Here is a 26,735-nt window from a genome sequence, read left to right as displayed (position 1 = left end):
GCCTGTCCTGTTTCAGAGTACCTTGAGGCCTGCCTTTGTCTCTGGCCTCATCTGCCTTGTAAGGGCACCATGGTGTGGGCTCCATAACACCCAGCTACAGGGCCTCTCAGGCTGCTCAGTCAAAAGCCATGCCCGCTTTCCAACAGGCTTGCCTGCTGAAACGTGGACGTCTGGAATTGCCTTTGACTTTGTTCTGAGGGGTCTGCTGGAAGATTCTGTCTCCTCAGGGCAGGGCTAAGGACTGTGGCTTCCAACTCTTTCCATTGCTGGCAATAGCGTCAATGTTTTCCATAAAGGAGAGGTCCTCCTGCTGTGGAAAGGAGTCACTACACTGAGCTAACCGGAAGAGCACAGTGACTGTGGCCCCAAGGGACAGAGCAGGGGGAGATTTGGAGATTTCCCAAATAAGAATGGTCTTCCTGGCCCTGTGGTCCTGTGGCCACTTCTTTCTCAGAACAGAGTGTGCCCCACCTTAGCACAATCCAAGGGTCTCCATAGATAAGTCACCTGTGCCCTGACACATGCCACCACTGTGGCCACTTCTCCAATCACATCCCACTGGCTCATCATATCCAGGTTCAGACCTGGGGCACAGCACAGGCAACGGTCATGGTCTAGCGTGAGTGAGTTAGATCCGCAAGCAAGGTCATGGGCAGAGCCTTGAGGACAAAAGCTGTTGGGGAACAGGGCAGCCTGGAGCCAAGGCTTTCTCCTGGGGAAACTGAGGCGGCACATGCAGTTGATGCCAGTGGTTGGGCAGTTGTTGCAAGGAAAGTTGAAAGTAGGTGACATAGTCTCTGGGACCCCCTGGGAGGTTAGGTGTAAGGGGAACTTTGTTCCTTGTGTGTCTCCTTACACTAACTGCCAGACACAGGGAGTCTAGCAGGAGGACAGATCCCAACCTCCTGAGCGTGGGTAGAAACAACTGCTATGGTGCCAGCCATATGGTCCCAGGGACCCCCAGGGATCTCAGCAAGGTGCAGCATGTACAAAGATCCTGAGAGGAGGCTGAAGAGAGAGCCGAAGGGGAGCAGGAAGGGGACGCCCCATCCCTCCCTCCCTCCATCCCTCAGAATGACATTCTATCCTGCAGACAGATTTCGGCTTAATGTCTTCCATGCCTCCTAGGAGTCCCTAGGATAGAGCCCCTGTCTGCCTAGGGCTCTCTCTGTTTTTGTCACACTATCCCAGGCCCAGGGGACGGGCTTCCCTGCCTTTGAATGTGATATGTCCCATCCTGGGAAACCGCCTTGAGTCCTGACCCCCACCACAGTTCACAGAAAGCTACTTCCTGCCCACCCATAGCTCTTCTTCCTCCTCTGCCGCCTCTTCCTCCCTGGGGACCTTCCCATCTCACAGTCACTATGGAATCTCTAGTGGACCTGTGAAGTACCCACAGCTGGTTTCCTGTTGTGAGGGTAAGAAGCTCCTCACACCCCACCCTGGCCCAACTCTAACTACTCTGGGGTTTGAGTTTCCTTTGTGGGAAAGGTGAGGGGCTGGTCCAGAGCTCAGGGGTAGCAGGGCTTAAATGCAGCTGAGTAGCTCAAGCCAGGTGTTGGCACCTGGAAACCATCAACACTGAGTGATCTCCAGAGAAGCACCCAACTCCTGAGAAGAAGCCCTGAGAAGCCTCAGGGCTGCCATGTCTCCTACAGTCCTGTGGGCACTGCAGAGGTTTGAAGTCCACCTGACACTCCAGGTGCCGCGTGTGACCCCAGTGCCTGAGAGCTCCCTTCTAGGGCCAGCTGGCTCTAGGGTCTGGCCTTTCCAGATGCCTTATTGCTCACAGTGCCCCCCTTACCAGCCAGACAACCAGGGAGTAGTGGCCACGGGCAGCGGCAGCATGCAGCGAGCTCATGCCATCCAGGGCTCGTAGGCGCACGTCGGCCCCACAGTCTTTGACCAGGAACTGTGCCAGATGCAGGTGGCCCTCTTGGCAGGCCAGGTAGAGTGGAGAGGCACCGCTGCGTGTCCGTTGGTTCACACCACTGCAATGGAGGGAGGCTCATGAGGCCTACACTCAGAACTGCCCCAGGGAGGATGAGTGGGGGCAGCACTTGAATTTCTTTTTGTTGTTGTTTGTTTTTGTTTTTGTTTTTTCTCTGCAGGCTGCTCTTGGGCCTGGATGAGTTCTTGCTTCCCAGTGACCAAAAGGCCAGTGCCTTACCCCCAAACTGACATCATCCTTGGGTGACACAGACTTGCCCTTGACCCCTGACCATATAGTCTGAATTTCTCTAATTCCCTAGTTCTCAGCTTCTGCCTCAATGGGCTCTGTGCACCATGCCCCTGAAACCAGTATCTTTTCTTTCCCTCTTTCCTTGCCTGGGTCATGCTTACTCATGTCAGTCATTTAGATGGGCGACGGTTACAATCTTGACTGATTCTGCATTCTTAGTCACCCCTGTAGAGACACAGAATTGACCCCTAACTCCTAAGGACCCTTTCTGCCTCTGCGCCACTATGGCTGGGAGTGGCAGCTGCTGCCACAGAACATCTCTGGGCAGACACGACTCTGTATCCATTGGGCAGGGTCTTTGCTTTGCCCAGCGCTGTGCTCGCTGGGGCTGGGAGAAGGTGGCCTCCTTTAGTGGTAAGGCTGAGCTCTTACCTGCTCCTGGCCCAAGCGTATATGACTTTGTTCTATATCCTCAGCTCTGGGGCCCTTGAGCAGGGTGCCACTCATGAGGCAGGGGAGTGATGACGTTTTCAAATTACCCTGCAATCCACTCAGTGTCTCTGGATCCATGCCAGAGGGACACCTCTACTCTGCCACCGGGAGGCTATTACAAGCTTCAGCTGGCAGAAGGGGAAACTGAGGCTGAGAGCTGAATGATTTACTCAAGGGGCAGGGGTTTGGGTCTCTTTTCTTACAAAGGCCCCTTGCCCACCTTTGTTCTAGAAAGGTGAGCTTTGCACAAGGCTGAGACCAGAACACAACGAAGGAGGGAAGAGAACACTGAAGGCTGCCTGCTTCAGTGGGGCTGGTCTTAACTTCACTCATCCACAAACCCTAGAGGGTGGGGCACAAGGTCTTGGCTTTGATGAGGCTGGTCCCGTCAAGCGGCTCCCAGTGTGGAGGATGAACCCAGCTAGCATGACTGAAGGCAGCTGTTTTTCCCAAGCACCATTTGGGTGCAGTTCTTGCAGCCCCCTGCCCCCGAACCTGTGCAATGCTGTACTTATGCCCCATGCAGATAGAGCCTGTACCCATGCTGACTGCCCCTGAGTATCCTTTGCTTCTAGAATCACAGGGCCTGCCTCACAGGCCACCAGCACATCTTTTGCCTCCTCTCTGTGCAGCCTCCCTCAGTGGCCAGTCACTATAGACAAGGTTCGGGGCTCTCACCTGCTGTGGGCAGCTGTCAGGAGTTTCAGACAGGTCAGGTCACCACTGACAGCAGCATGGTGCAGCGGCAAGGCCCCCTCCAGCGTCTCCAGTGTGGCTGCATGACCCTCATGTAGCAACCACTCCACCAGTGCTGGGTGTCCAAACCGGGCTGCCAGGTGCAACGGGGAGACACCTGAGGCATCTTGGTCCTACCAGGGCACAAGCAGGACACTGAGCCTATGCAGGTGCCAATGCAGGCTCCAAGTGCAGCCTGGCTGGGCAACACCTGCATGGCCAGAAACAGCTGCCTGTTAGTCTCTTAGAGGACCCTCTAATGTCAGCAACTGGCTCCTTCCCTGCTTCCTCCATCCCCCACTGAGTTTGAAGGAACACCCTGACTGAGAAGGAAGCCGGGCTAGGTTTCTGGGAGCCCACCCCAGCCCACCCCAGCTGCCCGCCTTCCTGATCAATTGAGTCACTACACATGCTCAGAAAGGCTTTTGTTAGCATGACTCCCACCACAGGTGTTCCAGGACACCAGCCTCTAGACCTCTGCCTCTCATCCCTACCCAGGCTGGCCCCCAAGGCATTTCTCCAGAAGGTACCAAGCATCCGGCAGACCTGGGCATTCCCTGAGGGTGCCATGATCCAGTGTGAATCTGGAAATGGGCCAGTGCCTGCCCTCTGCCCTCAGGGTCATTGGAAGAGCCAGCTCAACGCATGCATGTGGCAGCTAGAGCGCACCGCTGCCTGCTGGGTGCGGGGTGCGGTAAGGTGGCTCTCAGTCCCTCGCCTGCAAGAAAGCAGGTCTAGGCCTGCAAGCACAAGCAAGGAGGAGGCTGGCGGGGTCTGATAGAAACGTTCTAGCAGGGTGGTCACCAGACTTAAGAACATTCTCGCTAGCACAGCTGTCACAGCCTGTGTCCCCAGGACACCAAGACCCTGAGTGCCCAAATCCATTTCTTGACCCTTTGGGGAACAGGTTTTGTTGATCAGGTCTGATCACAGATGGGATCCCTAACGTAGCCAAGGCCATCACTGGCAGCCCTGGTGCTCCTTGCTGGGGGAGGGGTAGAAAAATCCAGAGGCTTTTCTGTGCCAGCACTGGATACATATGAGGGTGACCAGTGTGTGGCCTTGGTGTTCAAGGGCTTTGTGCTGTCTTTTGGGGGGCGGGGATAAGAGGAAGGAGTGGTTGGGAGGAGAGGCAAAGGCACACATCTTTGACTGAGACAGAGCTCTGGGACTTTCCAAGGATTCAGACTGCAGCCATAGAGCTACCCTAGTGTAGCTTACCTGCAGCCCGCAGCCCCCGTCACGGACCAGCCAGCACAGCTCTGCCAGGTTGCCAGTGGCCGCTGCATCATGCACTGGCGTGGCCCCATTGTGTGCCTGCTGGTTGCCGGGCAGCTTGGCCCTCTGTACCAGGAACTTGACACAGTCCAGATGACCAGCCCGGGTGGCATGATGCACCAGGCCAGCCCCCAAGTCATCAGTGATGCCCGGCTTCAGGGCACCCGCCTCAAACAGCCGCTCCAAGGTGGCCACATCCCCGTCCTTGGAGGCCACCAGTGCCTGCTGCTCCTCCATCCTTAAGTCCAATGCTCAGTGGCGGCTTGTATACAGGCCCAGCCGGGCTTCCTGTTTCAGGCGTGGACGCTGCGGAGGGCTCTGGTTACCTGATAAGCAGCTCCCGGGGCAGATGGGAGGCAGCAACAGAGGGGCAGGCCCTGGGGACTGGCCCAATCAACTTGGGCTGGGTGCCTGGAGCTTCCAAGCCTCGAGAGTGCTGGCCCTGGAGGAAGGGGCATGCAAGTCAGGCCAGCAGATGCCGCTCAGCAGCTGGCACCCTACCATCTGCAGAGTGACATAAGAGGACATCTCGGCAGGGCTCCTGGCCTGGGATGGGTCTCCAGTACCATGTTTACAGCTACAGTCAGCACAGGCTTGGAAACCTGTCCCAGGAAATAGTTCAGTGAGAGACTAGCTGGCCACCCAGGAGATTTCTCAATTCTCCTTGAGGAGTAGACTATGACACCCCTTAAGGTCCAAATACCATCACTGGAGGCCCACAGGGGACTCTCTCTGTCTCTGTGTGTAACTTAGTGTCTCTCACTAAGTGGTGATCTGGAACTCACAGAGAACAGAGACCCCTCTCAAGTGCTGGGATTATTAGTGTGCTCCGTTGTGTCTGCCTGGCTGGTTTGTATCTGAAACCTAGTCCTTGGCTATTGGTGTACTTTTAAAATCTTTTTTTTTTTTTTTTAAATTTTGGGTTCCTTATTTCTTTCTCCCTTTTCCACCCCAATTCCTTCCAACACCCCAACACCAGGTAGGGGAGAAAGGAGGTTAGCGGAGAGAGGGGCATAGTTTTCCTTAGCTGCTTTCTGTTGTTCAGGGTCGTCCAGTTCCTTGGGTAAGTCCAAGCAGTTTCAGGAGATCTCCAACTGCATTTACAGCACCAGGAGCAGCAGAGGATAACAGCCTCCAGTCTCTCCATGGGTCTGGCTTTCATGCCCACTGACAAAGACCATGCCCCCACAAGAGGTAATTCCCAGCTGACAAAGATCATTCCCCATCTCAGGAGGCAAACTATCAGCTGTGGACAAACTGGAGCAGCCCCCATATCGCACACCTGGGATTAAAACACAAACAGGCGTGCATACAAACCACACCTACCTTCCACAACACTTGGCTGCTCTCAGCTGGGCTTGAGCTTCCAGTGGCTGCTGGGTCTCTAAGGTGAGGTGATGACCTCACGGCCCCACATTGCCCGCTCCAGCCACAGCATTCTTGGGAGTCTGGACCATCCATGGTCCTTGGCTGGGGAAGTCAGGACTAGCATGGCCCCACCCTGGTGCCCAGAGGGGATCTCTCTCAGCGTACCAGAAGCCCCTTCAAAGCCCTTGGGTTGCAGTGTCATTTCATAGTGATACATCAGAAACCTCCTCCTCAGTTCAGGCAGGCAGGCAGGCAGACATCAGCCTTGTGAGCAGCAAGACAGAAAACGTACCACCACCAAGGCATCCCAGCAGTGCAGACATCTTTTATTAGTTTATTACTATTTTCTTTTTCTTTTTTCCTATTTTTTTGTTTTTTTTGAGACAGGGTTTCTCTGTGTTAGCCTTGGCTATCCTCGACTTGCTTTGTAGACCAGGCTGGCCTCAAACTCACAGCAATCCGCCTGCCTCTGCTTCCCGAGTGCTGGGATTAAAGGCGTGCGCCACCAGGCCCAGCTGTTTATTACATTCCTGACAACTGTTTCCGCAGGTTGCATCATCCTTTGGACCATAGACCCACACACTAAAGGCATTCTTCAGGAAGATATTCCTATATAAATACTGGTGCGATGTGTGCCACGCGTCCGCAAGATGACAGGAACCTTTGCAAATAAAATTAAAGCTGAGGAAGAGAAATGATCAAATTTCCTACTTTGGCAAAGATTGAGCTCAGGCTCCAGGTTCCCGCCAGCCGCGCTGGAGTTGAATCCCTGAGTAGAAGGGCGGGAGAAGACATGTGGCAAGGTGACCTGTGACCTCCAGGAACAAGGCATGAGGCCTGGGAACCACCAGGCCAGGGAGGCAGGAGGGCAGGGGCAAGCCAAGGCCAGAGGAGGGAGAGAGAGCTGTATTGAGGGGTGGGGAGTTCACAGGTGCACATGGGAGGTCATGGAGACAAAACCAAGTTTCCTATTTTCACAACAGCAGCTAAGTGACAAGGGACAAAGACTTGGATTTTCTCTCATGGCCAAAGTAACTTGTGGGATGAGGCATTCCTGACTGGCTGCCTGATTCGCGGGACATTTCCATTTCCACCTAGCCCTTGGCAGAAGGGGCAGGGGGAGTTCCTATGTGGCAGTGTTGTCCTGAGCCTGTAAGGATGGGGGCTGAAGTGGGATTCTGTGTGGCGGGCAGCCCTCTTCACTCTGTACCCCAGAGTAAGACAGTCACCTCAGTGCAGCTCTTGAGGAGGGATAGCTTAGGGGCCAGGGGTTTCCTATGGATCGAGTGGCCTGAGTCCAGCGGGCCACTGAGGGAAAGAGTGGCCGCTAGCCCAAGACCTGGCCCTCTAGCCGGGCCACGGCCTGCTTCAGGTCCTGCACAACGAGGTCCACTTCAGCCCTGGTGGTACTGCGGCCCACACTGAGCCGGAGCGCGTTCCGGGCCACGTCCACAGGGATACCACAGCTCAGCAGCACTGGGGATGGCCTGCCGAGGAGCGACAATGTCAGCTGCTGCTTCTCTCTTTTGTATCCCCACCTCTCAGCCAGATCCTCAAGTGCAGGATGTGCTGTGTCCACTCAGTGCTTACCTACCTAGCCTGCTGTCACCTCTTGGAGTACCCCTGGCCCCAAACTCCCTGGCCCAAACATTGCTTCAGGCCTACTCATAGGTAAGACCCCACTGAAATTCTCCCATTCTCCCTGGTGCCCATTTGTGCTTTATATGAGGAGCCACACAGCTTCCTAACACTTCCCTCCCAGGCACCCACAGTCTATGTTCAGCTCGGCACTGAGCCCTGGCTTCTGGGCCTCTCCCGTACCGGGGTCATGTTGAATGTTCTTTGAGCAATGCCACCCAGTGCGCCCTTCCCATCTGTACCTCCCACTTGCCCCGGCTGGCCTCACTCTTCCTGCTCCTAAGGGAGCCTTGGCCACCAGATGCTGAACTCTAGGCATTATCCATCCTCCATAAATCCCGTCTCTCTTTTGTGAGCCACTGATCCCTGAGAGCCTTGCCCTGTGCTGGCTGGCACAGGGACCCTCTGGCTGGCACAGGGACCCTCTGCATTCCTCCCTCCCATGCCCACTGTGCCATCCCACCAGCTCTGGATCTGCTGCTGATTGCTGACTGCTGTCCCAGAGCCGAGCCTACTCACCCAGCCCCACTCCCATCCGCAGGCACTCATACCTGTTCCCTTCTCCCCTGCCACGAGCCTGCAGCTCAGGGGCTAGGCCCCGAGTCACCACCACCCACCTTCCCCTGAGAGGTGGGTGCAGCTAAGAATACCCACCGGTCTTCATGATCTGAGTGGCATGAGGCTCCCACGCTGGCCAGCAGTGTCCGGCACTGTGCAAGTACCATGTACCCTGTGAAGAGAGCATATGTCCCTAGATGTGGGACTTGGGCCATCTCCGACCCCTCCCAGCCTTCCGGGTCTGGTTCCCTGCCACCACCCACTGAGTCCCAAGGCAAGTGGGACCCCGGGAAAACTACTTCCTTTTTCTTCCAGCTACAGAAATGTCTGCCTTGTCTGCCTCCTAAGACTGACTTTGAAAGTGGCATTCTTACCAGCCTCCTCAAGGATACTGGGGTTCTGACAGCTTAAATCAACACAGGTCATCACAGGCACACTGCCCCCTGGAAAGGGGGAGGGGCAGGAGACTAGCTTCCTCCACCGCGCTCTCTCGGGGAAGAGTGAGCAAATCTGTTTCCTGTCTTCAAGCATCTGTTTCATCTTCTGTTTCCATCGTGTCCCGTCAGGACAGCGGGCTTCTCTATGATCCAGGAAGACGAGGGGTGACAAAAGCCACCTGCAGATGTGGCTCAAGCATTCTCTGGGCCACCAGGTCTGGGGCCCTGGGCTGAGGCTCTCAGGGAACTGCATGAGGCATTCTCATGCGATGCTTAGCAGAAGCAGTCAAGCTTGTCTGGCCTGGACTGATTTTCTTCCTTTTCTAAGATGGGTTGGCCTGGGCACAGTCTGCTCTCAGTCCTGGCTGACCTAACCATTCACCCCGGAGAGCTTTCTGTTGATAACATCAGCTGCGTTGTGCTGGCAGCACTGGAGGGCAGAGGCAGGTCGCAGCTCAGACCTGAACCCGTGAGTCTCCAACTTACGGGGACCAGGGTGAGATCGGTAATCACCTTGAAGCTGGGACCCCTGGATGGAAAAGTTGCAGGTGTTTGGAAGCCTCTCCACCCCTGGAAACCGACTGTTCAGATGGAGTCTCTTACCAAATTCAGCCTAAAAACAAAGCACACACACACACACACACACACACACACACACACACACACACACACACACACACAACAGTCATCACTTCAAAGTCACCCTCTCCCATCACCTGTTTGATATCTAGACTCTTGGAAACAGAATCTCAACATGTGTTTATCTTGACATAACAGCTCTGGGGAAGACTGTGGACCCCAAAGCTACAACAAGTGAATGCACTGAACATGTTCACCCTTCACACATAACCATATATCTGTGAGAAAAGATTGTTCTGATTTGGCCCAGGGTCCCTTTTTGGGATTTCTGGTGCCAGCTAACTTCCGGCCCCAGTCCCCTCTTTCCCCCAGGACCTACTCTGCTCCCCAAGACACTGGACTAAGTTTCATTCACAGGGAGATAGTGTCTGGCACCATCCAAGCTGCCTACACTCTTCCACACTAGGATGCCTCCTACATGGCCCCCTCACCTCCCACATGGCTCCCCTCATCTCCCACATGGCCCCCCTCATCTCCCACATGGTCCCCCTCATCTCCCACATGGCCCCCCCTCACCTCCCACATGGCCCCCCCTCACCTCCCACATGGCCCCCCCTCACCTCCCACATGGCCCCTCTCACCTCCAGTCTTTCCTCTAGGTAATCTCGGATGTCTCTCATGTGGGCCTCATAAGCCTCACAGTTTTCACTCACCAGCTCGGCGGCCTGGGGACACAGACATGTGACAGGGTGAGAAAACAATCCTCGAGTTGAAAGACCAGACATTTGTAAATAGCCTTTCTAGGCAGTGGCCCTGCAAGGTGTGTGAACAAGCTCTGCCAAGCTGCCCCACGTGCTCATCGGGGTCACCAGGTGCTCCCTGCAGGCTCCAGGCATCACAGACAGCACAGCAAATAAGCCCTGAGAAAATCTTAGTCCCTAAGGAGTGTCATTCCATAAAAAGACAAAACTAGGACAGCAGGCTTACTGCTAAGAAGGGACCACACAGGTCCCCAGGTCTCCGAGGGTCCAAGGATTAGGTGTTTTTTCCTGCAAGAAGGCAGTATGTCTCCTGGACAGCTGCCTACCCTGGTGAAGATGGCGTGCGCAGGCCCCAGGAAGGTAGAATAAGAACGTGAGTGCCTAGTGTATATGTAATTAGATCCAGTAAGAACCGAGATGACCTGCTGTGACATGTAAGGGTCATGCTAATTGCTGTACAACAGGTCCACAGAAACCATGGCAGATGCCCAGCCAAAGAAAAGGACTGCCTTGTCCAGCACTGTGGGCAATGAAAATGGACAAGAGACACCTGGGCACCCTGGAGGAAGAAGAGACAGCCCTACCTGCTGCCTCAGATCCACAGATGAGGACTGAAGTCCCGAGGGGTCTCCCAGCCTTGTGAGTGGAGACCTGGAAGGTGGGAGACTCCTCAGGGCAACAGAGGAAGCAGAGGGACCTGGATGGTTTGGGACCCCAAGGATGATGGTTATCTCTCATTGCCAACTGGACTGGTGTTAGAATCGCCATAGTAACACACCATGGGTGTGCATGCCTGTGAGGGTACTTCCAGAGAGGCTGAACCTCAGAGGGCAGATCCACCCAGAAGTGGGCAGCAGCATCCCACAGGCCGAGGTCCAGGACTAAACAAAAAGAAGAAAGTGAACACCAGTGTCCTTCTCTTTCTCTGCTTCCCTCCTGTGGATGTAACGTGCCCATCCTTGCACAGCCCAGTTCCTGAAGCAGTTGCAGAGCTCAGGCTCCAGAGGGGACAGGCCAACAGTCCCACACCTGACCTGGGTGCCTCACACCCCACAGCTCAGCAGGGGACCACAGGCCTGACTGCCGGCAGTAAGGGCAGCATTGCCACCTCTCATTCTAGAAGAGACTCAAAGACTTTGCCCTTTAAACTATTCTATTAGAGAGTGTGTGCATGCGTGGGTGTATGCACATGCACGCACGCACATGTGCATGAAAATGCAAATGACATGGTGCATGTAGAAGTCAGAGGACAAGTTTCTGGAGTCAGTTCTGTCTTCCCACTGGGTCATCAGGAACAACTCACCCTACCACAGAGAACAAAGGTCCCTTGAACTCCTACCACAGAGAACCTGAGATGAACTTCTCATCCTCCCGCCTCTCCCTCCCAAGCACTGAAATGATGTTGAGTGTGCCACACCTGGAGCTAGCTCTCTGGCCTCAGCAAGGAAACTGCAGGCTCTCCTTAATCAGTGCCCTCATGGGGCCAAAATTCCTGCCCGAGGTCATGAAGCTTACCTTTCCAAGGCCGGCGATCATGGGTGTGTTCTCCGTCCTGCAGGAGACAAGGCATGGTGTAGTATAAGCTTGTCAGAACAGTAAATATGCATGCATTCTGTGCTCTGTACTCATGATGATGGGTGTGGCCTGGCCCGCTGCTCCTGGAGTCTTGATTTCCCTGCTGTGATGGACTGTCACCAGCAACTATGAGTTTAAATAAAGCCTTTCTTCCCTGAGGGTTTGTTGTTGTTGTTGTTGTTTTGGTTTTGTTTTTGTTTTTTGGTCAGGGTATTTTAGAGCAGAAATGAAACAAGGACAATCTAGATGGCATCAGATCTGTCACTGAACATATTTCCCCAGGAGGCAGCCAGCCCTTTTGTAGTAAAGCTGGTCACAAAGCCACTGTTATATATTATATACGCCTATGTGTGCACATGAGTGCATACAAATGCACTGCGTGTGCACATGTGGAGACCAGGAGTTGAACTAAGTGTCTTCCTTGGTCACCCTCCACCTGACAGGGTCTCACTGGACCTGAAGATGGCTGATTTGATAGGAGCTAGTCAGACAGCCCCCGGGATCTACCCAACACCATGCAACGTAACACTAGGGAGAGAGAAGAGCTGCCATGTGCAGATTTTACACAAGTGTTGGGGACAGGACTCACAGAGATTCACCTGCCTCAGCTACCTGAGTGCCACCCATATTTTTTCAGGTGACCTTGTTCTCTGCCTTCTCTCCTATAGGGAGTTCAATGACACATGTGTCACATGAGTTTTGATGGCCTCAGAGGTCCTTGATGCTTTGATGGTTTTCTATTTCCTGCGGTCTTATTCCTCTCTCTCTCTCTCTCTCTCTCTCTCTCTCTCTCTCTCTCTCTCTCTCTCCTCTCTCTCTTTCAGTTCGAGTTTCTTTCCTTTGTTTTGCTATCCTGCTGGTCAGCCCATCCATGCTGACGCTCGGGTTGCTGCAGTTTTTAGTTATATAGTGTACACTTGAAGCCGGATGGTGATGGCGCACGCCTGTAATCTCAGCACTCGGGAGGCAGAGGCAGGCGGATCTTTGTGAGTTCAAGGCCAGCCTGGTCTACAAAGCAAGTCCAGGACAGCCAAGGCTACATAGAGAAACTCTGTCTCCAAAAACCAAAAAAAGAAAAAAAAAATAAGTCCACTTGGACCTTAACATGGTGCTTTCCGTCTGGTTCACTCATTTCAAGGGTGCCCAAGATTCCTTGCTGCAGCATTTCATGGTGTCTGCTGTCTCATCTTTGTTCTCTTGGGATTGACATACGTTGACAATCTCTTTTCATTTGCTTAAAGCCATTTCTAGTCCTTGGCCTGAAACCTGGCCATTTTCATGTGTTGTGAGACTTTGCATCTTGGTTAGCCTTTGTGCTCTTCCTGGCTCACTCTGACTCTGTTCTGCAGGAAAGCGCCTACATCCCAGGGCTGCCGGTGGGAAGCATGGACCACGGCCCTCACTTGGGCTGTGCTTCCTTGATATCCAAAGAGGATGTGTCCTGTAACTGACGCGCGGTGACTCCGGGGTCTCTTTATGATTTCTACTGACACCATGGTGGGGCCTCTGGGTGGAAGCCTGGGTGTCTATTTGGTCACTCCTGGTATGGGGCACCCCACTGTCTATGAGGATGCGTTGCCTAATGTTTCTTCTTCCTGATTGGCTGGCCTGCCTGCAGGCTTTAAATGGAGCAGTTTCCAGATGGCTGGTTTGGGGTGTAGAACTCATGTCAAGGAGCCACCACTGTTTCTGTACCCACCCCTCTAGAAGCACTAATTTGGGGCTAAAGCACCATGTATGTAATAGAGATCTGGGGCTTTCACAAAGGAAAATGGGGCACCTTCTGTGCCTGCTGAGCCCCCACTGAAGAGAACAGTGGAGCCCTGCAGCCACAGGGAACCCAATACTCCAAGGCATTTATGAGGAAGGGGACCTCCTGTTATGTGCTCTGAGTCACCCCAAGAGTCTGTAGCTCTGAGCCCCATGGTAGAAACCAGTCAGCAGGCCGGATTCTGATTGGGGCAGTGTGGACTGTGCTTCTGAGAGACAGAGAGACGGCAAAATGTCACTGGCTCCACTGACAGTGGCATGGCCAGCCCGGCAGAAGCTCGTGCACTCCCAACCTTACCCTGGCCTGAAATTCCGCTCTTGTCCGCCTCCAAACAGCATGGGATACAGGGGGGTACGTTTACCCACCCCTCGTACATACAAAGCACCAATCCTGGGACCGTAGAACTGGAAGGAAAAGCCAGCTGTTTACTCACTGGGAACTGCCTGGGGACCTGTTCCATTTGTGTCTGAGAGCTAGAGGCACAAAGTGCTCTGGGAAGCGTGTGTGGTCCTGCTTTTTTCTTGTGGCCTGGGCTGTCTTTCTGCTACCACTTTGGTGTATGAGAGTCACAAGAGACCCCAGGGGCAGGGTGGGACCCCAGCTTGAGGACAGGCAGGTGAGGGACTCCTGTTCCAGCCCTATATCGGGAGAGCTCTACACGGGGTACAGCAGATTGTAAAGGAAAGGGCTGGAACCGGAAGTGGCCAAGGGCTGGTCCTCTATGGTACTCTATGCCTTCCAGTGATATGAGGCTAAGGGTTAAGGGTCATGCTCAGGCCAGCTAAGGACTATGCTGCAAAATGGAGCACAAAACATCTGGTCCTTGTCAAACAGAAGCTCGGGGGTGGGGGTGGGGGGTGGTCTTTGCTGTGACCTTGTATCTATACTGCACCTCGAGGAGTCGCTGAGACCAGACCTTCCTGCTGAGAAGTCATGATTCAACGAAGTTAGAGGAAGCAACAGTTTCCGGGACCCACCTCATCTATGCTGGTGTGGTCTTCCAGGTGAGCAGATAAGTTTCTCCTGTAACCAGGGCTCGCTGTGTACCAAGCCCACTGCCACCCATTCTCCACAGAGCCCACTGTGCTGCTCCATGCGGGTTGGGGTGCCCTGCTATCTGTGTCATGGTTTGTCGGATATCATCCTAGCTGTTACTGGTCCCGTCCTACATATGCAACTGAAAGCTCCCGAGGACAAAGCCCTTCCTGAGTTGCTGTCACAGCATCTTGGCACCTGCTCCCTGACAGGCACCCGGAGCTCACTGGACAACAACAGTGACCTCATCAGTAACGAACAGCAGTGCTGAGGACTCTGCTCTGCCATGGCTGTTAAGTCAGTGAGGAGGAAAGGTGGCCCTTGCACATGTACCTTGTGCCCCACGATGGTCAGGAAGTCCACACCTAGGTCCTCTACATCCACCCGCCTCTTCCCCAGTGCCTGGGCAGCATCCGTGTGCACAAAGACTTGGGGCAGTCCGGAGGTGGCACGGCTCTGGTTCAGGGCCTTAATACGCCGACTGATCTCAGAAACAGGCTGAAGTGGGGAGAGGCAAGCAGCTGAATGAATGTGCGGTTCTGATTTGATGGGGACGGACTGAATGACTTGAGCTGCAGAGGGCAGAGCAAAGCCACAGAGTCAAGGACAGGAAAAGAAGAAGTGGAGACATGCGGAAATGCCCAAGTCAAGCACCTTCTTCCCCCGGGCCTCCTTGAAAAGAGAAAGGCCGGCTCACCATGATGACGCCGGTCTCATTGTTGGCCAGCATGATGGTCACGAGGCACGTGGTAGGGCGGACAGCCGCCAGGACATCCTCAACCTCTGCCTGCCCGGTCACCTTCGACACTGGGACAAACGTGACCTCTGAGATACAAACATATATACTAAGGATACCATGCGAAGACTCGATACTTATATATTTTTTAAAAAGAGGAACATATCGTCAAAATTCAGAAACATTAGGAGAAAGGCCCACAGTTGGCGAAGTCCAGCAGCTGGCTATTCCATTGGCAGACAGACACTCACTAGAGAAATTGGAACCAAGACAGTCAGTGTGAGAAGACCTCTCTGGCCTTTGCATTTTGGGGTGGATTTGTGCATGGCCATGGCTGTGTGCAAGATATGAGAGCAACTATGCTCCTCTTCCAAAAGAAAAGAAAAAGAAGGCTGGGCCTGGTGGCGCACACCTCTAATCCCAGCACTTGGGAGGCAGAGGCAGGTGGATTGCTGTGAGTTCGAGGCCAGCCTGGTCTACAAAGCGAGTCTAGGACAGCCAAGGCTACACAGAGAAACCCTGTCTCGAAAAACAAAACAAAACAAAAACAAAAGAAAGAAAGAAGAAAGTCTTTTTTGGTATGTTCTGCCCTTCTACATAGCACAGCCATTAAATTTCTTGTAGCTGGAATTATGTGAATTTGTAAGAAGATTCACTTGTGTTTTGAAATTTTATTTAGGGGGCTGGAGAGATGGCTCAGTGGTTAAGACCACTGTGTGCTCTTCCAGAGGTCCCGAGTTCAATTCCCAGCACTCACATGGTGGCTCACAACCATCTATATAATGTGATCTGATGCCCTCTTCTGGCCTGCAGGTGTACATGCAGACAGAACCCTCATACACACAAAATAAATAAATCAATCTTTAAAAAAAAAGAAAGAAAGAAAGAAAAATTATCTAAAAGAGCACTAACACCAGAAAAACTAATCCCGTGAAGTGTGGCAAAAAGATGGGTGGACAGCAGGCCAGTGCACATGGGCCACATAGTCATCAGACAAGCCCGACTGAAGGAATCCATCTGAAGACAGTTCCCGGAAGCTGGCGCTGCCTTCCCCTTAGGCTCTCCCATCTGAGTCGGCTTCCAGGTTCCCTCACAGGGCAGGCTTGGCCTTGAGGTTTGGAGGGAAGCCCTGTATGGTGTGCTATAGCTCTTGTCCCCTGGAACTCTGTGAACCAAAGATGAGAATTCCTGGGCCAGGTTCCATCACACTAGAGGGACACGCTATGAGATGTCTGAGCAGGACTTATGGCTGTCACCGTTCATGGCCACCACCCATCTCTAAGCAACATGGACTCAATGACACCAAGACTGGACACAAGAGGTTAGCTAAAACTATACCAATTGTTCTACTGCGGTGTTATTTAACATGTTGATGGCATTGCTGTACATAAAATATAGTTTTCAAAAAAATAAGATAAAGTCAATCTCATACAAGGAGAAATGGATTCTTGCTCCTAGACCACAGTACACCACAGACTGAACTAAAGAACTAAAGCTGAAAACCTCCTAGGCGCTGACACAGGACTAAATCTTCATGACCTGGGCTAGGGCGATGTCTTTTCAGATACGACACAAGACAAAAAATGAAAACAGACAAACAAAAACCTGAAAGGCAATTAAACTTCATCAAAACGTTGTTGGCCTGTGTCAAACGTATGTGGCATTCTTATAAGACGCCCTGAGTTGCTTCTCTGTCCCCCTCACTGAGGTGCAGGCTGGTCCCCACAGACACCGACTGACCTGCTGTTTGTTCTTCCGTTAGGTGCTCCAGGGGCAGCCGGATGGAGTCATGTTCCACTGTGCAGGTAATAAAATGGGGCCTGGTCCCCTCCTCAGGGCTGTGCTGGTCAGCCGCATGAGCCTTCAGGGCCAGCTGCTCACGGAAGCATCTCACCATAGAGTGGATTACTAAATTATTCGACTGCAGAGACACAAGAGAGAGAGAGCCTTCACCAAAGCTGCCAGTAGCTACAGATGGATTCGTTCCTCTCTTCTGTGCCTAACACTTCAAAAAAGAAAAGGCCAAGGAATGGACCCCCCTCCACACACACACACACAGGAAAGTTTCCAAACTCTAAGTGTGCCTGTTTTGTTTATGAGCAGGAACTTTCATATAACATAAACCTGTCAGGAAAGAGTATTCAACTCTTGGTTGGAGGAACACAAGCTGGAGGACACACACACACACACACACACACACACACACACACACACACACACACACCTAAGATGAAAGAAAAAAGTGTAAAAACTAAAAATCAAATTAAAATTAAAATACACCCCTGCCTTCCTAGCTCAGGTCATTCTACAGTCTGTGGCCCCAGATCTTGGCCAGGAGACTCTGCTTGGCAGCAGGACGTGTGTGTGTGTGTGTGTGTGTGTGTGTGTGTGTGTGTGTGTGTGTGTGTATGTGTGTGTGTGTGTGTGTGTGTGTGTAACTTCTAGTGATCTGCAGTGACTCCAGGGGCCTGGCACTCCCACTGGGCCTCCTTTAGGCTTTCTTTTCTCATGGAAGCCTATGACTCGCCTGTCCAGCCTTGGAGTATATTATTCCCAGTGATTAGCATTTATGCGCTCGAGCTCTGAAGGTTTGGGTCCACCCCAGATTTGGGCTAACCGTGAACACCACTGCCAAGAATGTTTTCTCAACCAGAGGAGTCTTGGTACACTGTCTCAGTTTCCCTGGGTTGTTCACCTACACGTGGAATGGCTGGATGACAGGGCATGTAGTATTTGACCTCAGTGGGTTAATGTCCCACAGAAAATTTCTAACTTCCACTTGTGACGGCAGCATGCTCTGTGAACACTTGGCACAGAGGTCCCCGGTGTGTGCTGGCTGCTGGTGGCAGGAGCCTTGGCACAGAGGCCCCTGGTGTGTGTTGGCTGCTGGTGGCAGGAGCCTTGGCACAGAGGCTCTGGTGTGTGCTGGCTGCTGGTGGCAGGAGCCTTGGCACAGAGGCCCCGGTGTGTGCTGGCTGCTGGTGGCAGGAGGGTTCCTTCAGCACTGGTCACTCGAGGCCCTGAATGTCTGCCAGAGTGAGAGCCCCAGGGCTTCCCTTGTGCTGCAGGGAGCTCAAGCCTCTGACTCCTGCGCTTACTGCTTTATCTGCTCTTGAGTAACTGTGAGTCCCCTACCGTCCCCCTCCCCGAGGGTTGTCATCGTCACCTCTGTGAGATAAACCATTTTTCCCATGGCTCTTTCACTCTCCTCACCTTGTTCTTTGATAATTCAAATTTTACTAGTTATTTCTGTTGTAACAGAATTCTGTGCTTTCCTGGTTTGTTTTGGCTTAAATTTGTGATCCTCCTGCCTCAGTTGCCCAAGCAAACTTTCTCCTTTAAGGTAAATGCTATCCAAGTTTTTGTTGAGGAACCCTTCATTGTCAGACACTGCAGAGGAGCCCAGGCAGCAGCTAAATGTTTTCCTTCTTTCTTTCTTTCTTTTGGCTTTTTTGAGACAGGGTTTCTCTGTATAGCCTTGGCTGTCCTGGACTCACTTTGTAGACCAGGCTGGCCTTCAACCCACAGAGATCTACCTGCCTCTGCCTCCCTGAGTGTGATCTTTAGTCCTGCAACATTGCCCAGTCAGTCATGTGACAATCTCATGGCCTACTACTGTGTCAACAGCTGCCCAGACTTGTCCTGAGCAGGCAAGATTTGTGGCCACCTAGTCATGTGGCAGGGTCTGCATGGGCACACCATTTCTGACCAACTGTCTGTCCTTGTCAAAACTGTGGGCCTAGTTACCAGAGCTCTACAGGCTTGGCTTGGGAATATCCAGCCTTCTAGTTGGGTTCTTAATCTTCCAGAAAGCTCTGACACTTAGTTTCCATGTAAGTTACTTTGTGAGAGTTCACTGACTTTTTTTTTTTTTTTTTTTTTTTTTGACAGAGGTTGCACTGAGCCAACAGGTAAAGCTTGAAAGGAACCCAAGTCCTCCAGTCTGCAAGCAGGACCCACGGCCCTTCTTAGAAAGCTCCAGTTCACTTTTAATTTAAAAGCTGCTATGGCTGAAGCATGCTGTGATCCACAGCCAACAACTGCCCCTGGGGCCTTGCAGTATCTTCTTTTTAGGTTTCTTTCTAAGTACAGCTGATCAACTTAAAAATGAGTTCCTTTGGGACGAATGAAACCTCAACCTCAGTGATATGAATAACTTAGCAGGACACCACAGGAGGGTCCCAGAGTACAAGGGAGGAAGCCAGAGCACTACTGACTCTAAAATGACACCGTCAAGAGCAAATTCCTCCTGTACTCAACAGTGCTTTATAGCTCAGTCAGTGGCTTTACCTCGGTGCCCCCGGAAGTGAAGATGATGTCCTGAGGCTTTCCCCGAATCATCTTGGCCAGGTTCGCCCGAGCTGTGTTTATAATGTCCTTGGCCTTCTTACCTTAAAGAGATTAAAAAAAAAAAAAAACAAAAAACAAACAAGTCCATTACTATCAATTCCATGTCCAACTACACGCAGAGGAGCCTAGAACTGGGGTGATTCTAGAAGGAGACACACCCACCCTGGACAAGTACAGTTTCCTACCACTTGTCAGGATCTCTGCAAAGGGGCCACAGCAACACTTAGCAAGTCAGTGCCCACCTCCAGGACCTAAGGGTCTCAAGTGAGGACTTTCTGGTTCGGGGTGAGGGATTCTTTGAGCTCCCCAAGGACAGCTTTGCTTTGAGACTGGATGCTGGGGATCGGGAGTCGGGTGGGGCGGGAGTTGTAGCTTTCTGCCCACCTCATTCAACACAGGACAAGAGGAGGAGGCACAAAACAACACGAGAGACATCACACACCCCCAAGTCAGTCAGTGCCTTCCCTCACACTGCAGGTCGGCCTTGGGAGACACAGGAGGAAGATTGAGGGCATCTGCCTTCAGTAGGGTGCCCTAGCTGCCACCTAGTTCCACTGGACAGTGTGTCAGAGAAAGGTGGCACCATGGGGCCTCTCTGCCAACACACCAGTGCTCCCTAAACTGGATGCTGCGTCCCTGCCAGTGTTCAAGTGCTGTACAATCGTTTGGTCAGAACCCTTCCACCATCCTTAGCTCACTTCCGGCTGTTGTTGGCTGTTCCAGCAAGGCTGTGATGCACCTGAAGGCGCAAACGCTTTGCGCAGAGCCTCCGTGCAAGCCGCTCTAGATTTTAAAATCGAATACTGTGAAACATCTGTCGTGGCACACGCCTTTAATGCCAGCACTTGGGAGGTAGAGGCAAGTGGATCTCTGTGAGTTCAAGGCCAGCCTGGGCTACAGAGTGAGTTCCAGGCCAGCCAGGGCTGCAGAGAGAGATCATATCTTGAAAACAAAGAAACAAAAATCTGCCATGAATGCTTTCACTTTTCTTTCCCTTTTTTGGCATTTTGACTCAATATCCACAGAAAGCAGCCGAAATGGTTTCCTCACTGCTTGCCCAGGTCCCCTGACACCTTAATCTTCCTGGCCTTCTCCAGTGTACCCTATCAGAGGTTTGACTGTACTCCTGGAGACAACAGGCAATGTCCAGAAATGAGCCAACAGACAAGCTAATGAGTGACTAGCATTTGTGTCACTAAGTTGCTGCAGAGTTTTTAAATAAGCAACTGGTATAAAACCCACCCTACCCCTTTAAGAGAGACATAGGTGCTAGTAAGACCCCGGGCTGGACCACCTGTGTGACAGTCAGTTAGCGTGGGTCACCATAAGCCCTCTAACTACCCCTCAGTTCCTAGTAAACAGCTTAGTCACCTAATACACAGCTCAGGGCAGGGGGCAGGGCCCTGCCACCTGCTGATACACTAGCTGCTGCTGAGAAACAAATTATCACCCAAAAATTCACATTTAAAACTCTGTATTACCAAGGCAAACTGGAAAGAAATAAAAATACAGTTATAAGCGGGATGGTGGTGACATATGCCCTTAATCACAGCACTCGGAAGGCAGAGGCAGATGGATCAAGTTCACTAGTTTACAGAGTGAGTTCCAGGACAGCAAGGTTTACACAGAGAAACCTTGTCTCAAAAAACAAAACAAATATGTGTGTGTATATGTAATATATATATCGCTATATATAATTATATAACCCAAGCAACAAATTCAAACTTCGCTTTTTTTAACTCTTTATTTTTCAAATTTATTTTACTTCATTTTGCATGCATGTACATGTGTATTTGCTGTGTTGTGCATGTGTGTTCACATGCATATGCTCTGCTGTGCATGTATGTTTGCATGTTTGGGTGCACGTGCGTGTGGAAACCAGAGGTTAAATAAAGACTCCTTCTTGGTGCTCTCCATTTTAACTCAGGGTCTCATGCTGAACCTGAGGCAGGGTTTGGAGCCTGCAGACTCACTGCTCTAGCTAGTCAGCTTGTCCTGGGGCGTCCCCTGTCTCTGCCTCATGAGCGCTGGGATTACAGACATGCTGTCAAGCTTGCCTGGCTTTTGCGCAGGCTCTGTGGATTGGAACTCCCAGATCTTCACGATTGCAGAGCGAGTGCTTTGTCCACTGAGGCCTCTTCAGTCCTGCAGCTTAACTTGTTGAAAAAGGGCAACATAAGTACATAGATTTGATGGCTGAAGGCACGTTACCAAAATGCATGGGGTAGACCGCGAGTCTCGTAAAAGGCGATTAATAGGCACAGGCTTATAAACAGATCTCAGGGAGGTCTTCTTCACAGGGGTGGGAGTGCGGGGGTAAGGGTGACAGGTTATAGCCTGCAAGGTTATAGCCATCAGGGTGACAGCAGGACTCCAGACACTACCAGCGACTTGTAATTAAAAAAAATTCTAAAAATGACTGCTCAAGATGTGTTTTATCTTGGGAATAAAAAACCCAACTCATACAAGTTGTCATTTGACATCCTCGTGTGTGATCCACAATGCACATGTGAATTAATGAATGTGAAAAAAAAATGTCAGATGTAAGGTTCCTAGCTAGAATATCATATAAGGACAGAAGACTTTAAGTAACAGATCAGGTAGATTATTATAACCTGACCTACAGAGATGCTATTTAGACTTTGGTGACACAATGCTTAAAGATTAAAATGGAATTATTTTGCTTTGTATTTTTAAAAGTGTGCTCTAATAAAACTTTTGGGAATTCTGTTAAGCAATGTAGCCATTCATTGTAGTAACTGGATTTCATAATAATGTTCCCTCTATATATGGGAAGAATATGTTCTTTAAAGTTGAAAGAAAAAAGGAAGTCTACCTCAATCCCAAACAAAGCCACCTCATATAAGCATACACTTTATTTTCTGACCCCCCTCTCACTTTCTCTCACTCTCCCCCTCCTTCCCCCCTCCCTCCATCCCTCTTTTGTTTTGAGACAGGGTTTTTCTGTGTATAGCCCTGGCTGTCCTGGAATTCACTTTATAGACCACACTGGCCTTGAGCTCATAGAGACAGTCTGTCTTTGAGTGTTGGGGTTAAAGGCATGTGCCACCAAGCCAGGCTAGTATACACTTTCTCTTAGAGGCCCCTGGCTCCCTTTACTGTCATGGAGTCTTCTAGAATTACCTGCCACATATGAGCTGCTGGGGTTGCCCCACGCTTCCCTCATGGCCTCTGTCACAGCTTGGATGACTGCGGGCTCCAGAGGCGTGGTGGCGTTGTAGTCCATGTAGATCTTCCTGGAAGAAGGAGAACAGCCTGTCATGGGAAGGGAGGCAGGGTGGAGGCTGTGGTCCTCTGGGGGACTCACAGCTAGGGTCCTCTGCCTGCAGAGGGAAGGCCCAGGTGCAGCATCAGGCTTCATCTCTCCATGTTTTTTTCTCCCTCTTGATGGGAGGCACCATGGTTTCCAGGCACCCAGTATCTGCCCCACATGAGGTGGTCACAATCTCCCTTAGCACGGGGTTAACTGACTGCTGGAGAGCAGGTCTGCAGCCTTATTCAGGACCATCACCCCCACCCCACCCCCTCGGCCCTGGGGAATTTCCTGATGGCTTCTAGCCATCAGCTCCTGTCCTTGCTCCTGGAGTGGCTTCTAGGAGCAGGTTTCCATGTCCTGTGGCTCTTCCCTCCTTGGCTTTGACCAGGTAGGCCCCTCCCAAGGGCAGGCTTGCATTTTGTTTTCTTTCCCCACCCCCACCTAAACTTTTCAAGTCAGAGTATCTGCCTGGGTGAGGCTCTGCTGTTCTTTTTGAAACTGTAGCCCTCAACTTGGCCCTGGGGGCACTCACGGTCCACTCTTCCCTCCCTCTCTCCCTGTCTTCCACAGTAGCCTCATCCGTCACCTGACTCAAGAGCCACCACGTGCTAGCGAGCAGGAGATGAGTCGCTCCTGGAACAAGCAGGCTTTGTCCTCTGAGCCCTAACAAGGCTGCCACACAGCAGGGGCTTCACTCACAGGGTGGGGTGACACAGAGTGCAAAGCCCCCAAGATCCCTACTGAGAAGAGTTATCTACCTGTGTTCTCAGTAGGGTCACCGACCTCCAGAAATCTCTGTGGTAGGCAATCAGGTCTGAAAATAGTAATTATTTCACTTGATTTTAAATCTAAACAGCACGCCGCGAGCCAATATACCACTGAACCCAAACATAGTGCCTAACTATGCCCATTAAGCCAAAGAGCACAATAGAGCAGGCCTGCGCTTTCATCTTTTATCTTTGCTTTCCGCCCTACAGAATCACCTGACCCTGCATACGACTACCCTGGGGCTGGATTTAATGAATTTACTGTTACTGCAAAGACTTTGCCTCAAGCCTGTGCCTTCCTATAGGGAAGCCCTATAGGAAGTAATCCACAGGGCTGCACACCCATGGGTCTGCCTAGTGACGGTGGCTTTGGCATCTATAGCTAGCCTGAGATATTTTATGGTTTGCATTTTAGCAGTAACGGACAGATGACTCTGTTACTTGCTGGAGAAGGTGAAACTGCTTAATGAATGTCTAGTGAAGGCTCAAACTGAGGCCTGTAGGTTTTCACTGTGTAATCCAGGCTGGCTTCCAATTCAAAATCCTCCACTGCTGGCGTTATAAGGCACACTCTACGACGTCCAGCGAGACTCAAAATTTTACATCCTAGGCATTGGTACCGAAGATGAGAACAAATAAATGAGAGGGTAAGCCTGTAATCCCAGCAGGAGGAGGCCGGAGAAGCCTGGACTAATTAGGGAGACCCTTGTGGGGCCGGTGTGGGGGAGGGGAGAGAAAAACAGAAAAGAGAAAGAAAAAAAAGATGCGAAGGGGAGGGAAAGGAGGCTTCTGGTATGACACATTTCTTTCTGGGTTGAAAAGACTGAACAAGGGACGGCACACCACCCCTGCTCTTTGAGCGCCAGGGGAGGAGGCCCCGCGCCACTGTGGACAGTAGGAGCCCATATGCCTCTTCAACCGTCCAGGTGCGCTTAGGGCTTCCTCTCCAAGGTGCACTTTTCACCTCGAAGCAGCCAAAAGGCTCTTATAGACCATCCCCAAGAGCCTCCCCTGTTACAAGCCCACGCTGCTCTCCCTATTCTCTAAGCAGCCGTGATTCCTTTAGATATTTTTGCGATTCGGCTACCTGCTCCAGCCTTCAAGACCCCATGCCCTGGGAAGGAGCCCGACACCTGGGAGGGCAATGAGGCCACTCTGGGCACAGCTGTCACCCGGGGCCCCTTTCTACCCTCTGCTTCAGCCTGCCTTTCCAGTCCCTCCCTGAGGTCTCCCAGGTGTCCTCAGGCCTTGCTGGTTCCCCGGAGGGAGCTCACCTGTTGGGCGGGCTCTCCGCACGGACCCGCGTGTCCTTCCGCGTTGCCTCCATCACTAGATCGCTGGCAGGTCACCTCAAGCCCAAGCACCCCAAAGTCTCCGACAGGGCAGAGTCCCCCCGGTATCCTTATTGGCTGCGCGCCTTGCTCCGGCCAATCTGAGAGCCGCATGGGGACCCTGCCTCCGCCCCTAACTGGCTGATTGGCTATGTGGGGTCATGTGTCTGTGGGTGGAGCTGGGAACTGTCTTACAGCGGCCACCGTGCAGTAGGTCTTGTCCAACCGGCCTCCGCAAAGCGCGCGCCACTCTGGGCGTGTGACCCGAGTGCTTCTGCTATTGCCACGGTGCCCGATAGCCCACCCCCGCCTGGGCTGTCAGCCAGTAACAGAAGGACCAGTGACTTCACCTGTTGCCGCAAAGTTGCTGAAGGAACAAGTGCTAGGATGTGCGGTGCAACGAGGGGCACCACGGCAACCCGGAACTGGACCTGCAGCTCTCCCTGTGAGGCTGTCTTGATCTTGCAGGAGAGTGAGAGTGAGGCAAGTGCACCCCACAAAAGCTGAGGTGGGACAGTGCAGTAAGGATGGCTAATGGGGCTACCTCTCTACCTTTCGGAGCCTTGGACACAGAATGGCTTTCCACCCTAGGCCTCTCATCTCTTTCCGTGGTGCTCTGTAGCCTGAGCGGCACAAGACCTGTGCATCTTTTGATTTCTGTGGTAAAAGGAATGTAACCGAGAGCTTTGCACATAGAAGAAAGCTCTAGTGTTTATCAAATTGGCCACTATTCTATTCTTTTAGCATAGCGATGATGGCATTGCTTTTCATTATTTCACTTGCTTACTGAGTGTGGTCACGACCGCTTGGTGCTTTCTTTATTGGTCATGTGTTTTACAGAACTTTGATTCAAATCAAGAAGAGTTTTGCATGTGGGCTCATCCAAGGAATCACTAGATTTGTTAAAGAATGCCACATCCCGTTAAGAAGGAGGGCTTCAAAGTACACCCACCATGCTCTGCCCTCTCTGAAAGTCGCAAAAGTGAACTGCATGTTTTTAACACTGCTGTGGAGTTGATGCAGCCTGTCTAAGCAATGCCTCTGTTCTCACTGAGGTCTGTGGAATCCTCAGAACCGCCAAAACCTTTGCCTCTCCGTTTTTCTTCTGCCTGGTACTTTATTTATTTTTTGAGACAGGGTCTCTCTGTGTAGCCTTGGCTGTCCTGGACTCACTTTGTAGACCAGGCTGGCCTCGAACTCAAGAGTCTTCCTGCCTCTGCTTCCCGAGTGCTGGGGTTAAAGTAGTGAGCCTGGCTAGAAACCCCTTTCAATTATGTGTACGTGTAGGATGCGTGAGTACCCGTGTCCACGAATTTCAGAGAAGGGCTTTGCATCCCCTGAAGCTGGAGTTACAGACGTTTGTGAGCCTGCAGCACCCACAGGGCAGGGTCTGCTGAGGCTAATGATCTTGATAAGCTAAAAACCTAGGACATTTTTTGGAAAAATTATTGGCTCAGGAAATTTGAGAATGAGATCAAATGAGTCCAAAGCTGAGATTTGAGGTGATTCAGTTCTTTATGCCACTCAACATGTACAAACACATTCTTAAAAAAGGCTTTCACTATGTGCTCTCAAACTGTAGTTCTTTCAGTAAGCACGGGCACTATGGCCTCCTGCATCAGCCCCTGTGCTGTTTAGTGCTTGATACAGGTCCTCCAAAGAGGGATCACAGGCTTTAGTTTTCAAATGCTTCTTTGGCAAAAGTATCCCCAACAGTGTTACCATACTCTAGCATTTTACTGAGCACATCTCAGCTCACAAATAGAGGGACTGCAGTGTTCTGAATCTTAGATGGAGTGTTTATAATTAAATGAAGGTGAAGACCACCTGGAGACAGGCAATGGAGACTGTGGCTGCTGGCTTAT

General features: G+C 51.8%; 2 protein-coding genes across 2 annotated transcripts in view; both read right to left on the bottom strand.

Annotated features, from left to right (window-relative positions):
* Espnl (espin like) overlaps positions 1–4,924 on the bottom strand; it is a 24,386-nt gene extending 19,462 nt beyond the window's left edge. The window contains exons 1-3 of the mRNA XM_051153737.1: positions 4,631–4,924; positions 3,353–3,543; positions 1,805–1,991 (exon numbers count right to left, since the gene is read on the bottom strand). Of these exons, the coding sequence (XP_051009694.1) occupies positions 1,805–1,991; positions 3,353–3,543; positions 4,631–4,924 (672 nt within the window). The remainder of the gene's footprint in view (positions 1–1,804; positions 1,992–3,352; positions 3,544–4,630) is intronic.
* Positions 4,925–7,140: 2,216 nt separating this feature from the next.
* Scly (selenocysteine lyase) lies at positions 7,141–24,978 on the bottom strand. The gene is made up of 12 exons (XM_051154356.1): positions 24,814–24,978; positions 22,640–22,752; positions 19,436–19,536; positions 16,886–17,066; positions 15,107–15,234; positions 14,743–14,907; positions 13,672–13,778; positions 11,544–11,580; positions 9,909–9,992; positions 9,202–9,301; positions 8,348–8,423; positions 7,141–7,542 (listed from the first exon to the last, which is right to left on the bottom strand). Exons 1-12 carry the CDS (start codon positions 24,864–24,866, stop codon positions 7,383–7,385), a joined length of 1,305 nt encoding a protein of 434 aa, XP_051010313.1. The 5' UTR covers positions 24,867–24,978; the 3' UTR covers positions 7,141–7,382.
* Positions 24,979–26,735: the final 1,757 nt, after the last annotated feature.

This window comes from Acomys russatus, chromosome 12 (genome assembly GCF_903995435.1).
Source record: "Acomys russatus chromosome 12, mAcoRus1.1, whole genome shotgun sequence".
NCBI lineage: Eukaryota > Metazoa > Chordata > Mammalia > Rodentia > Muridae > Acomys > Acomys russatus.
Note: the sequence above shows the minus strand (reverse complement) of the source record. Positions and strands in the feature narration are given on the sequence as shown.

Bases quoted from the DNA above. Each gene is read 5' to 3' on its own strand.
- Scly (XM_051154356.1), bottom strand. From the start codon at position 24,866: ATGGAGGCAACGCGGAAGGACACGCGGGTCCGTGCGGAGAGCCCGCCC. The intron at 14,908-15,106 runs GTGAGCCGGCCT...TCCCCACTTCAG, and splicing joins ATGAGACCGGCGTCATCATG to CCTGTTTCTGAGATCAGTCG. The intron at 8,424-9,201 runs GTGATTACCGAT...CTCTCTTCACAG, and splicing joins CCAGGGGTCCCAGCTTCAAG to GGTACATGGTACTTGCACAG.